At 40.1% G+C, this 14284-nt stretch overlaps 1 protein-coding gene across 14 annotated transcripts in view; it reads right to left on the reverse strand.

The window, feature by feature from the left end:
* LIMCH1 (LIM and calponin homology domains 1) overlaps window positions 1–14284 on the reverse strand; it is a 397989-nt gene that overhangs the window by 48096 nt on the left and 335609 nt on the right. For all 14 annotated transcript variants that reach the window (XM_058299328.2, XM_071216751.1, XM_071216737.1 and 11 more), the window contains 5 exons: window positions 13027–13062; window positions 6978–7104; window positions 5223–5380; window positions 4620–5028; window positions 478–696 (listed from right to left, as the gene is read on the reverse strand). In XM_058299328.2, the coding sequence (XP_058155311.1) occupies window positions 478–696; window positions 4620–5028; window positions 5223–5380; window positions 6978–7104; window positions 13027–13062 (949 nt within the window). The remainder of the gene's footprint in view (window positions 1–477; window positions 697–4619; window positions 5029–5222; window positions 5381–6977; window positions 7105–13026; window positions 13063–14284) is intronic.

The raw sequence follows: 14284 nt of genomic DNA on the forward strand, positions 1-14284 counted from the left end.
GTCTCTTCTTTGTTGTTCTTGAATGACTTCCCATTTTTATCTTGGCCATTCAACAGTGCTTCTAATTACTCTGTACTTAAGGGGTTAAGCCAATAAAAATTAGTTTTATTTTTATTGAGATTTTGTTTTTGTAACAAGTAAGCAGTGGCCCCTTTTTATACACCCTCAGGGATGGAAAGCCAGGTTCCATTGGCACCAATTATTTTCAAATTCTATTAACTATCCTAATTAGGTCCTGAAAAAGTAGGAAAAAAATTAATTTAAGGGTTTTTAAAGAATTGCTTATTTTTCTATAATCCTGGGCACCAAAAACATGAAGATAAGAATACACAATTTCTCGTTCATAAATTATATTGCACCTTCTGTCATATCCCACATACAAAGAAAGGATCGTTTATCAAGACCTACTTAATATTTTTAAAACATGCTCTTTCAAATTGGAATTATCCCAAAGAAGAAAAAAGGTTTGCATCTTACTGTCGCTTGTTGGGGAACAGATATTGGCTTCTTTATGCTGATCTCAATGCTGTGGTTATCTTGTTTCAGTTCCACCGGGGACCCATCCACTCTGGCCACACCTTCAAAGAGCTGGGATTTGGTTAACGAGGGGGCAAGTTCCACTGTGGGACACTTTCTTTCCTTTTCCTCCTCGTCTCCATGAATCATTTCTCCGTTCATGCTGACTTTCCCATCTATCTATAAAAACCAGAAGCAACAATAAAACATGCTATTCCCCATCCAAAGACTAGAACAAAAGAATACATTCTGAATCACCCTCAGAGACCAGCATTTAATAATCATAGTCCAACAACAAATAAGATCTCTCATGTTTGTTCCATTCTAGAAATTAGGACTTCTATAAATGCCATCTCTTAAGGGCTCCCATAAAGGCAGTCTTCTTTTTGATCCACTTCACTTAAAGACCACATTTCACATTCACCTCATTAATGTTGTCTTTTATTTCAAAGTATAGAGAAACCAAAGAATCTTAAATGCAAATACATGCTATATATTTGGGTTCCAGTAACTTTTCATTAAGTCCTGCCTCCTATCAAAACATTTTGAGATTTTTTTTTCTGGTTAGCATATAAATTCAGTTAGGACTGAGCTCAATTTATTTTATAGCTCATCATGTGGTGGTAAAAGGGACAATAGGTACATTTGTTTTGAACAAGTATCCTATGCTATGTTTATAATACATCCTTGTTTTTAATTAATTCTATCGCCCCATTTTTTCCCAAGAAAAAAAGACCATGCATATTGAAATATGGTTGTTTTGCACCCATGTCTAGGGAAAGTAGTGACAGCAAGAAAGGAGAAGCAGAGAGGGTGGTTAGCCTGGCTTTTTGAAAGGCATCTAGAAATTTCCATCCTGAAATTTGAGGCAGGGCTGCTATGAGGATTTTATGGACTATTATTTATGCAGAGTTGAGAAGAGTACCTAAAACATTTAAGTGGCTAAATATTAACTATTATTATTACTACACATTGTGAAAGTTTTTCAAAAGAAATAACAGAAGTCAGCTATTTGTTATAGTTTATTTACTTTAAGCCAGTAGTTTTCACACTCTATTGTCTGACCTGTAAAAAGTAAATGTAAATCACAACTCAGCAAACACATTAATATATCTGAAACAATATTTACCTTTACTGTGTGTGATGTCCTCTATTTCTTTCTTTTTTTAAATTTTATCTTATTCCACTTTTTTAAAAAGCTGATTCCAAACCATTAAAGTGATTTCATAACCTACCAACAGGCGGCAACTCTCAGTTTGAAAAACACTGCCTAAATCTAGTTCCTTCCTTTACCCTTAATTCAGTTGTATGAGGAAACCAACTGGGCCTATCATTCCTACTGCATACTTCCTGGCCCACATGTGAACACACACATACACACACACACACATACACGTCTTAGCTTCTATCCTGGCATTACCTGCTAACAATTGCGGTATGTACATATTACCCTAGACTGCAACTGCTCACCTAACCACTCAGGGGTGGGGCTGTGAATGGAGCTGATGGCCAACAGGCCCCATGCTGAGTCAAGGGGCAGTGGTGGTGGGACCGCTAGAGGTCAAGAGTAGTCTCAAGCTCTAGGACAGGGGGTTCTTAACCTTTTTGTTCCATGGACCCCTTTGCCAGCCAGGTGAAAACCATGGACACCTTACTAAGTCCACATTATACCGTGTATTATTTAATAAATATATCACACCTGCACCAACACATCCCTACAAGAATAATATTTTTTGAATTTCAATTCAAGCCACAGACCCCTTCTTAAGAACTCCTGGTCTAGGAGGGGCTCTACTCAAGTACCCCAGTATATCCCTCTGTGAAAGCTCTTCCTGATGGCTCAACACTATTCTGCCATAAGAGTAAAGTACAGGTTTTCTCAGAGTCAAAGTCTTGCCATAGAGTCCTCTATCCTAATTCTTCTGTTAAAATAATCACCTTGCACTTTTCACATAAAGGAGGACGAAATGAACATCTAGATTATCTGATCAGATGCCTTGACTACTGTTTTATAAACCTATCCTCTAGGAAGGTTTAGGGCCCCTGAGTGACTGATAGAGAAGTTTTGACCACGTGTCAGTACCTATTGGCAGGTTTCTCTTAGGCTGTAGGCTCTGGGAGCTTCCTAAAGCTGGCAAACCAACTGCCCTTGGTGGAGTAGCATGTGTCATCTTGCTCACATCTTTTGGTGAATCTCCATGTTTGCAAATAAGGGGAATGGGAGGGCCTACCAAATGACACATGTATTGGGAGAGGTTTAAGCTAAACTAATTACAACATGGGCAGCTGGATTTTAGAGCCCAGGAAGTTGGTCTCAGATGTAACAGGCAGATCACACAGCTGACCACCTAGAGACAAAAATCCCATGGTCCAGAAAAAGCAAAACCTGAGATCCTGACCACTCACATATATATTCTACTTCCAAATTAAGCCAACCAATTTTTGATTAAGAGCTTTTCTTGCTTATCTAACAGTTTGGACATCTCAATGCCTTTCAGAATAGTTGGCTCCTAGGCTAGGATGAACCAAATCCTCCTAGGTGCTAGATTAGCCTGAAAGAAAAAAAAGAGTGCTTCTTAACAATACTCTCCCAATACTACTCCACCCGAAAAAACGTCTTGGGGGGTGGGGGGTGGTGAACAAAGCCATCACTTGCCACAGTCATCTTTCCTAATCCTTCTGTTTGAATGATCACATTGCGCAATTTACACAAGGAAGGGAAAAGTGGAATTTCAGATTATCTGCTCTGATACAACAGTAAGTCAATATATTCTCTACCCTGGTTCTGGGTCCCCTCAAAATAAAACCTACATTAAGTATCACAGACATTCATCATCGCGAGCCCTAGGGGAAGGGAAGCTACTTGGAAGCACTGCTGAGCATATGTAGGCATGTGCACATCTGTGTCTGTGTGTCTGTCTGCATACTCAGTAGCTCATCTTCTCCGGGAAAATTCATTAATTTACTCAATACACACCTGCCAAGTGTCTATTATGTCCTGGGCACCTAGACCAGGCTCTGGGGATGAAGCTGTGATCAACAGAGGCACAGTACCTGCCCTATAAAGGGGGCACCATCTTAATTCAATCCAGATGAGAGAGGCAGAGTATTTTTCTTGTGTTCTATCAAAACATAAAGCTCAGCTTTTAAAAATACATTTGAAGTTATTTAAGCAAAAGTCAGAAAGTGTGGTTTGGTGCCCTATGAAATGCTCAGTTGGTTTAGTTCAGCAAACTGTTCTTACAGTCACAATGTGTAGGTCTCCTAGTAATTCTTCCTTGGTCTTCTATTACTAATCTGTGTTATGTACAGGGACAATGAGAACTGATTTCTCTTTATGGTCAAATGAGCTTAAGACAAAGGATGATGGCTCTTGGATGTGAGGGGCAAATCCTGGAGTGTGAGGAAAGAGACAGCTGATTGGGTAAGTCAGAGATTCTTTGGTTGTGGAACATTATTTTATGGCTTTGTTGGTAAAAACAACCTAGTTCTCCATCTCCCCTTAACACCTGAAAAAAAGAAAAGCAATGCCATATCATCTGAGGACCAAGTACACCTCATATACCCACATGTTGCTGGTATTATCATCATTATGGCTATTGTTGCATCATTTTGGATGTGACATGAACTCCCTCTTAAAAGAGAGGGAGACAAATATACTTCCACTGAAACCAAAGGCAATTAAATTGTTGCTTTGAGGACTCTGCAATACCGTCACATTGCTGGAGATATCTGAAGTATTACTAAATCAGGGTTGGTTACCACTGCTATAGAAAACAGTTCATTTTATCAAACTAGAAAATAGACTGTGCTCATGAGGCGACTCTCTATTTTACTGGAGTCTATTAGGCCTAACAAGTGTAACTCAGAAGAACAGGCCTTAGGATGGACAAACCCGAATCTTCAGAGACACATAAATGTGACTGTTTATGAAGTTAACATATTCATATATTTAAACTGTTTAATGTTAAACATTAACTGTTTAAATGTTAACGTATTTTGCTGGTGTTTGGGAAAAATAATTGCATTTTCTTGGGTCAGAATGCTTCTTTCCATGCAATACCTGGAGTTCAGTTTTGCCACCCTAAGGAACTTGTCCCTACCTTAAAGGGCTTCAGAACGTCTTGAGAGTTTTTGGGCTGGGAATAAGGCTTGGGGGTCAGCATAGGCACCGCTTTGGAAGTGACAGTTTTGCTTGGAGCCCCACTGCCTGCTGACGCGCTGGGATCCGGAACACTGGTACGAGCAATGGTGGTTTCCACAGTGGCAGTGAACTTGGGCGGAGGCAGTGACTGTTGCCGCAGGTATTTCATGGGGTTGGGTTCGTTCCCTAAGGAAGATAAGTTTGGCTCTGCTGAATGGCTTCTTTCCAGGATTTTTGGCATCTCCAAGCGTTCAAGAACAGCCTCACTGATGGTGAACCTCTCGATGTACTGCTGCAGGATCCCCTCTGCCTCCTCCTGGGATCGTGCATTCTTATATGCTTCGTGCAGCTCTCTCTCTCTCCGCTCCCTAAAGGAAGCAACATAAAGTCAACAGTCAGGAAAACTGCAACGCCCTTGTAAGAACCAAGGCAGAGCTAAAGGGACAGCCCAGGGAGTATAAGATATTGGTGTGAGAGCCTTTGTGATAACCAACAGTTTTTAGAAAGATAGCCTAGCTAGATAACATTATACATTTAATAATAAACAACAGGAAGAACGCACTTTTCTTGAACAATTTCTCTGTAGGTTTTGATGCTTTTCCTTCGCTCACTTGTCCCATCCTCTCCCGCCAGTAACTTCTCCATTTTCTTCCTTTCTTCCTCTTTTTTGATTAAATCCTGAGACGCACTTCTTCTGCGGCTCTTCCATCGAGCTAAGTCCTGACGGGAGAGAGATATATAAGATGCTTTTCCAGCCTTGCACGTGCTTCCATTTCTACTTTTGGGAGCTTAATGAGCCCTGGCTGTGGGTCAGCACCATGCTAGGGCTTCCCCATAAAACCAATGTAAGTCTGGTTCAGGCCAGAACACCTCAAAGGCAGAAAACTTTCATATAGTATCTGCTGTCCATTGCAGGGCAGGACGTTTATTTAAACATAGCAGTGTGTATGCAATTATATTCCATGTGAGTTGTCATATTTTAGAGAATTGCATCACAATGTAGTTATAAGAAACTTCATTTCTTCCTACTTATTTATGACCTCTGCACTGTGAATGGAGATTACTCAGGTCTTGCTGACAATAGAATGGTAGGGATTAACCACATACCTATACAGTTTCATTAGGGAGAGAAGAAAAAGGTGGAAAAAATTGGCTTTTGGGGTCTTACAGATCACCACAAACCCTACAGGCAGTTACAGCATAATGATAAAGAATTAGGCTTCTGGGGTTAGATGGATGGGAATGCAGCCCCGGGAAATAATCCCAGCTCTCTCTCTCCCACACTTTGGAATCTCAGGCAAGTTTCTTAGCCTCTGTACCTCAGTTTCCTCATCTCTAAAATGGGCGTGATAAGAGCCCTTACCCTTAGTGGCTAGTTGGGAGGACTAAATGAGATGATACATATGAAGTGCCAGGCACTAGTAAGTGCTCAATATATTGTAGACAGAATTGTTACTAAATTTTATCAACTTCAGACAATTTAACCTGTTTTGACTAACAGCAGAAGGAAGTTCGCCATAGCTCTGTGAAGATTAATGAACGAACTGATTCTCCCTCTTCTCACTTGTGCCTTCAAGCTCTTCCACTGTCCTGGATTTTTGCTTTCAGATGCACAATCAATCTCAAGGCCCTCATCAGGCTCCTGATTCCCCCACTTACCAGCTGTGTGACTGTGGGCAAATCCCTTAGCTGTTCTGGGTCTCATCTGTGGAACTGGGGGAGTTAGTAATTTGTAGCCCACTGAGTTACTGGGAAGATTAAAGGAATTTTTACATGCAAAGCACTTAGAACAGTGCCCCCTTGGTTGTTTGTGCTCGCTGTCTGCTCTCTGGGTCTATTCGTTGTGTGTTCGTCCTTTTTTTTTTCAGGAGGGACCAAAACGGAACCCCGGACTTCCCCCGTGGGAGGGAGGCGCCTAATCTCTTGAGCCACTTCAGCTCCCTGGCCGGCTTTCACTGTTGGCAATCATCATCGCCATTACTTTTAAATTTATAATCTCAATAGACAGTGTTTTCTCAAAGCTATATTCCATTCTAGTTGCTTGCCTCCTGCTCCCCTCTCCTTTGGGCCAAGCTTCCCACAAGGGTTCTTGCCGACTGCATGGCTGTGCCATTCGCTCCTCACCCCTGTCTTGCTCATGATCTTTTTTAAATTCCCACATTTTCTGTTGCTGTTTGAGATCCTCTAGGGGCTCCCTCTCACAGACCATCCCCAATCTACGTTCCCCACGCGGCTTTCAACCGCCCACCAGCCTGGTTTTCTCTGCTCAAAGGGCCTCTGACCCATCAGGCTGCCTGCCGCGTCTGCCTCTACGCACATCTTGCCATTTGTTGTCTTCTTCCCTCAGATGGTTATTTATCAGCTGCAGCTGCTCCTGGCGGGCCCTGCTGTGCGGCTGGACCGTGGCCTCCTCATCACACCGCATGTCAAACATACTTGTGCTTCTAATGAGGAGAGAGCAAAAAACAAACATTGAGTGGGATCAGGATGCATTGTTTTTCGGCATGTTCTGCCACGTGGGGGCGCGACCGTGTTTGGAAAATTGCCGATTCCCTCGGCCCCACGACTTGTAGTCAGTTCAGATGAGACCCCTCAGCCGGCAGCGGGCATGCGAGCACCCCACCCCCTACTCCTACTGCGGCAAAAGCCAAAATGAGCCCACCTTTGTGTTCAGGGATGACCCTGAATCAGGTCAACATTATTTTATATGTAGGTGCCAAAGTATATTTAAAGAAGAACTAGAGAAAGGTATTTAAGGCTCTGGGCTCCTCTCATTTGGAAAGGTATTTTTGAAAATGAAGAGAATTGCCAAGTACGACACAGGGAGAATTTGTAGGGGGTGTGGCGGTCCATGCAGTAAAATTTTAACAGTAAATGCTTCTTTGTGCAAAGAGCTGGCTTAAGTGTTTCCTACACTAAAGAAGGTAATTTTCCAGTTTAAAAAAAAAAAAAAATCACAAGGCCTTAAGGCTAAGACATCCACTTTTTTCATATTATATTTTGTGAATTTTGGATGCATCTAACGTCTATGAATTGATAGTGCAAGTGTTTCTTTTTTTCTTTCCTGTAAAACTGTCTATAAATCAATACTGCAGTTCATGGCATCTTGGAATAGAAAAAACAAGGTATTTTATAGTAAAACTAAGGAATATAATATATAAGTCAATATATACTTTGTATCACAGTGACTCAAAATTTCAGGATGCCTCTGAATTTACTCTTTTTTAAAAAGGATAGAAAAAAACAGAATTTTAAAGAAATTTTTAGGCTGCATATATATTTGATATATTCTATTGAGCTTTTTAAATGGTAGGCAAGACCACAGGGCCTTTCTCATGGTCTACTTACATAAGTCTTTGTTACAGCAAAAGCTAAAGTAACAATAAGAAAACAGGGGTAGAAACTAAAGCAAAATCCTCCATTTTTTTCCCTCAAAGAAATGATTAACTCTGTGGCCACGTGGGCTATCTAGCCTAAAAACTGTCAACACAGAAGGCCCTTTAAAATTAGCTGTCAATCTCTAGGAACAGAAGGCTGTGATAGTTTTTTTTTTCTTTCTTTCTTCTGATAGGTCATTTTTCAAGCCAGTTTAACACAAAGAAAAAGAAAACCCATGCACTTGTTCACCAACTAATTCCAGGCATCATCAGTGATGGCCACAATAGTTGTCTCAGGGCCACACAGTGAGCAGCAGCAGCATCTATGGATGCAATGCATGTTTGGAAAGGAGATGACCACCGGAAAGCAATGGCTGCCCACTGCCTTCATTTCAGTCCTCTCAAAACAAATCTGTATGAACGTGTGGGTGCCTCTTCCCTCTCTCGAGGTATTGGACAATTTAAATCTGACCTGACAAAACTAAAAACAAAGACTATACCTTTATTCTGTCTTCCACAAGAATATTCTAATAATGCAATTGCATGGAAGGATTTTTATCAGAAGCTTCTATTAGCTGGATATGGCAAACCATGGTGTGAAGCTGCCTCCACACACTTAGAGGATGTGGTGATTTCTATAGCCGTGCCTTCCAGAAAGATTAACTCTAGTTCAAAAGATGTGTAAGGGTGTGTATGCATGCATGTGTGCGTGATTTTCACCTATCTTAAACTATATATAAATGTTGTCTAAGAAAGAGTCAGGAATTTGTAGGTTTAGGTAGGAAAGTCTAATCCATGTTTTTTGAACTTCATGGACCAAAACTGACTTAAGTAAGTCTTCCAGAAAGAGACCAAAATTCATCTCATTTCTACTCTCCCTGCTGGAAAAAAAGTATATATATATATATATATATATATATATGAGTCAGTATAAACCCCTCTGAGTTGGGACACTCTTGTAATCCTCTAAATAGATGGTGGATTGTGGGAGAGAGGAGGTCCCTTTCCTCCACTGCACCATCTATAATTTGTAAAGTGCAGAATTTTTGTTTAGATGACAATTTGTTGCCAGAGAAGTCTTCTTCCTAGGGGAAGCCTTTTCCATGATTTGGGATTCTGTCATCTCACTTGAACATGAAGAAGCAAGGTTTTATCAGAATCATGTTCTTCATTCCTTGGTTCTCATTTCTGCTCCCAATGCACAGCTCTACCTACCTCAGCCAAAAGCTGGCTAGTTAAATTAAAAGAGAAACTCTTGTCTGCACATACATATACTAGGAAGTACTATTACTTTCCAGAGTTTTTTTTGTTTTTGTTCTTTTTTAAAAAAGAAATAAAAGCAAACTATCCCAAAAAGTAAATAACAAAACCAGGAACAGTATCTGTATGCCATCTTGAAAAAAGGAAGTGAGAAAGTTGAGATTTATAATGGTTGGCAGAAAATGGGCTGAGTCACCATTTAGAAAGTGTTCCTCAATTCAGAGCTTGAATTCAGCTCCCAAAAGGAAGTGTGTGCCTGGGGTTGTGGAGGAGGATTCTGGAGCAGCCCAAGTTCTAGACTATTAATGTGACTTGGACTAAACCTTGTTTCAGGGCTGTAGGGACAAGGGCATTTGGCTGCAGAGCCCAAATGTCTATCTTGGCGGTGGGCCAGGATTAAATAACCTTCAAGGGAAGCCTGGAAATTGTTTCTGGATCAGACCTAAGGTAGGGAATTACGAGAAAATGGCATATGGCTCTTACGATAAATAGCCTTCATTGGGGGATATGGAGGGAGAAGAAGAGTATAGAAATGAGGAAAGGACAAGGAGGTGAAACTAAAATCTATAGAAACATTCTTGGCTAGCCAAGAGATGGAAACTTCTTTATTTGCCTGTGGTAGGTCTGCCCCTGACCTGTATTTTCCTCTAAGGACATACCTGTTTTTGATTGGGCTATATATTAAGAATGTGTCAATTATTGAAAAATTTAGAATGTGCCAATAACTAACTGCCTTTAAAGATTTTGAAAAGGGAGATAGTGGGGGAATACCTAAATGAAAAATAGAATTTTCTGTTTTTGATTTTGCTTTCACATGATTACATGTGACTTGTATCTACTTCAGGCAGGAATTTTAGCACTTTTGATATTCCTAGATACAACCTCTAGAAAAGAAGCTCCTTTCACTTTTCTCTGTCCATAAGTCTGCTTTTTGTAAATTTAGAGAAGGAGAGATAGTGAGTTTATATGCTGGATTTGACTTGGAGAGAGGCCATATATGAGCAACAAGGCTAAACTCACTACCTTCCTCTGGCATGGGACATGACCACCAGGGATGAGCTTCCCTGGCATTGAGGGATTATTTTTAATACCAAGCACCAACTAGCAATGCATTTGGAAAAAGACCTTGACCAAAAGGGGAAATGTTAAACACAAATGAGTTTTTATGGCTAAGAGACTTCAATGCAAGTCAGGAGGTCATTACAGAGGATACCCTTATGCACGTCTCAGCAGGATTTCATTGACTGCCAAAGTAAATGGTGCCTCAAACAGTAGGGCTCCTGAGGACTCTAGAGATATCTAGACACTACAGGCAGGGCAGACTATCTCAGGAATTTGGCACCCTGTCAGTGGGCCTTACTTTGGAATATATGCTCCCAGTGTAACAGAGTTAGACTCATTTACAATTTCCCAACACTTTCCTTTATGCTGCTTTTATTTGAGGTTATAATTAGCACTATACTTGTTAAATATGTACCCTCAGAGACTTAACTCTTCAGTCTGTTCATATGCCAGCTGAGCCCTGAATCACAGCAGTGTTGCAACACCTACTCTCTAGTTCATTGGACTTGCCCAGGTCAATTAACAAAAGGATGATGATGGACAACACCCATCCCAACAAATAGAGAGTATCCACAACTGCAAGCAAGACAGTTCCACCCATCTGCCCCATAGAATCTAAACTCCCTCTCAATCAGAAACAGAGTGAGCATCACCATCCCCAAATCCTCAAGATTGAGGAATGAGCAAAGGGGGGAATGTGACTGTGGACTAAAGTAGACTTACGATTATTCTAGCAATGGAAGAACTTATATTATTGATATAAAGGCAGTGGCCAAGAAAGATTCTGAGGGGAGGAAGAGGGAAGAATAGGTGTAACATGGGGCATTTTTGGGACAATGGAATTGTCTTGCATGACATTGCAATGACTGATACAGGCCATTACACATTTTGTCTAAACCTATAAAATTGTGCAGTGCAAAAAGTATAATGTAAACTATAGTCCACGGTTAGTAGCAATGCTTCAATATGTGTTCATCAATTTTAACAAATGTACCACACTAATGAAGGATGTTGTTAATATGGGAAAGTATGGGAGGGGGGGCGGGGCATCTGAGACTCCCCTATATTTTTTATGTAAGATTTATATAATCTAAAGCTTCTTTAAAAATTAAAAAAAAAATTTTTTTTTTAAATCATTTACTTTTCCTGTGGGTGAGGTTTCATAATCAGGTGTGGGCAAATCCAAAAGCTCTTTAATGTAGCTTCCTTCCTTTCACTTTACAGAGTTTTCCAGAGATTTTAGGCAAATTGCAAAGTGGCTTTGCATTAATGAAAAATACATTCTATCAAAATATTTTTGCGGACTAAATCAAACTAGTGAATTGTCTATCAAGCTTTTATAATCCTGCTATCAGTGGATGCTAAATATTTCCACAGCAGATCTGAAAGCTAATAACCAGGGCTCAAGTTAACAGACTACTTAACTCCATGCAGTCAGTCAAGCTGAGGCTAAATGTGGATTTGGGGCATAACTGTTCTGTATGTTGGGCCACAAACTGATAATAGAGCCACACTTTGGAAACTGGTATCTGACTTGAGTCGTCAGATCGCTTAGGTTTAAGAGTGCAAATTAAGGCGATATCTTGAACACAGACATGGAAAATGCATAATTTGAAGGCATTTAATATTTTGCCTAATTTCACTGTCTTCCATGGAAGTAATATTTGTGTGTTCTACACTCTTATTTAGAACCCACACCCTGTGACTTGAAACTATGGCTGGGCAGCTAAGACTGGCAGAAAGAGTGTGGGGTTTACCCTTCTGAAGGCACAGACACCAATGAGCCCACAAAATGCGTTTCGCAGGAGGAAGAGACGAGAGGCAGCTGCTCAGAGGACTACTGATGTTGGAATTAGACGTTAATTATGTTTCTTCAAACACAAATTACTCAAATCTGAGAAGGCTGGTATTCTGTAACAAAAACTTTCACCCTGTATAGTAGTTTCAGCATGATTTCCCTTTGGGAAATCCATTTTTTGAAACAGTTAATGGGGTCACAAATGGGAGGGGGTGGACTCTTCTTGAATTTTGTATGTGAGGTGGGAAAGGGAAAGGAATCTCTGAGGGGAGTGAAAATCAAGTAGCAGAGACAGGAAGTCCATGCTGTGTTTTTACCTCTTGCTATATGCCATAGAGCTTCAGTGAAACCCCAACGTTTTGGTCTCAAGCATCCCACGGTTTATATCACTTCAACCTGGGAGGAACTGGGCTTCTGAATCTATAATTAGTGGTTTGGGATTTATTTTCTTAGTATAAAAAAATGTAATTATAGGAATGACTGTTTCATTGTTAACTCTAAGGTCCATCATATCAAGAACTGAAAGCAAAACTCAGAATATCTTTATAAGAGTTCCACGGTTCAGGAGGGGTACCAATGTCCAAACTGTAACAAGAACAACAACTTCAACATGCTCAGTCTATGAAAAGCAAATGTTAAGTTTTAAGCAGCAGCTGCATATTAGAATCATGCTTAAGTTGCTTTTTCATTCATCTCTCCTGCACAGAACATATGTTCTACATTCCAACATCAAGTGCTTTTCTGAGGCTGCAGTCAGTTAGCTATTCAGTTCACTGTTACATCAATTGCATTTCAATTAGTGGTAAGTACTGGAAGCATGCACTTTAGGCTAGTAATTAATGCAATCCTATGAATACAAGACAACTTACTCTGCGTCATCAGACACAGGGGTTCTCGGACCGTATCTATAAAACCAAATACAAAATTAGAGGGCTGGCAAGACAGAAAGTTAAAGCTGTAACCAAGCTGGAAAGAAGAACTACAGGTGAAATATATGTATGCCAAACCTTTTTTGCTGATCTTACTGGAAGAGTAGTGTCATTATACAATTTGCGATCTTCATTAGCTGCTTCAAATGAAGGAAAGGTCTCGACATTTTTAAAGCGAGCAAAATTTGTATTAAAACTCAAAGGAGAAATAGAAATAATCCCCATACTACCCACAAAGAAAGAATCTGTTCAATATAAACACAAAAAGGCTTAGATACAGTCCACAATGTTTAGAGAAGGGAGCTTTTAAAAACCTGTGTTAGGCTCATTCACAAACAGCTAAGCTATGCATACCTTTATGCACAGCAGTAATGGGCTGTAATGGACACCCGACATACAAGTACACACTTACTGACCCTTTCCCTGATGTGTTAATGCATTTGCACAAATGACATCAAAGAGTGTTTCTGCTGTTTTCTGAAAGCAAACCAGAACCCCAATCAGTGCCTTCCTCCTGCATTTGACACAAACCACAATTCCTAGAAAACTGGCAGCCTTAATCAAAACCAGACTTGGATGATCTTCCATAACTTGAAAAACCAAAGTTTTTCCCCAGTCATTTAAAGTCTTCAGATATATAGATCTGTAAGACTGTACCACTATAATATAATCACCTTAAGTTGAAATGTGTCTGCTAAAGCAAAGAAAAAGGTCAAATTAGAAAAAAAATATTTAGAACATGACAAGGGCACATTTCAAGCACATTAAATAATAATAATACCTCCTGCAAATGACTGTTACTCAGAAAAGGCCAATTTTAAGGGAAGATTCTTACCTATATACTGAAAAGCTGCTCGTTTCTTCACTATGATGGTAGACAAAGAACTACTTAAGCAAAGAAAAAATGTCCTGCTTTCAGTTTCCAATAGAGTAAAATTTGAGGGGTGTCAGCAAAAATTATGAGGTCCCATGCTCAGTTTCCTAACAGTTTATAGGGCGAAGAGTAATTTCTAAAAATATCTTCCTGTAAACTTAGAGAAAGCAACCCGGAACACATGGGTGTACACACAGAGACACCCTTCTCTCTTGGGCTTTTATAGTTCTAAAACAGTTTACATTCATCAACAGCTATTTTCATTTGCACTGAAGGTAACCATAGCAGTGTAAAAACTCAAAATCTCTGTTGAAATGGCTAAAA

This window comes from Dasypus novemcinctus, chromosome 1, assembly GCF_030445035.2.
Source record: "Dasypus novemcinctus isolate mDasNov1 chromosome 1, mDasNov1.1.hap2, whole genome shotgun sequence".
Taxonomy (NCBI): Eukaryota; Metazoa; Chordata; class Mammalia; order Cingulata; family Dasypodidae; genus Dasypus; species Dasypus novemcinctus.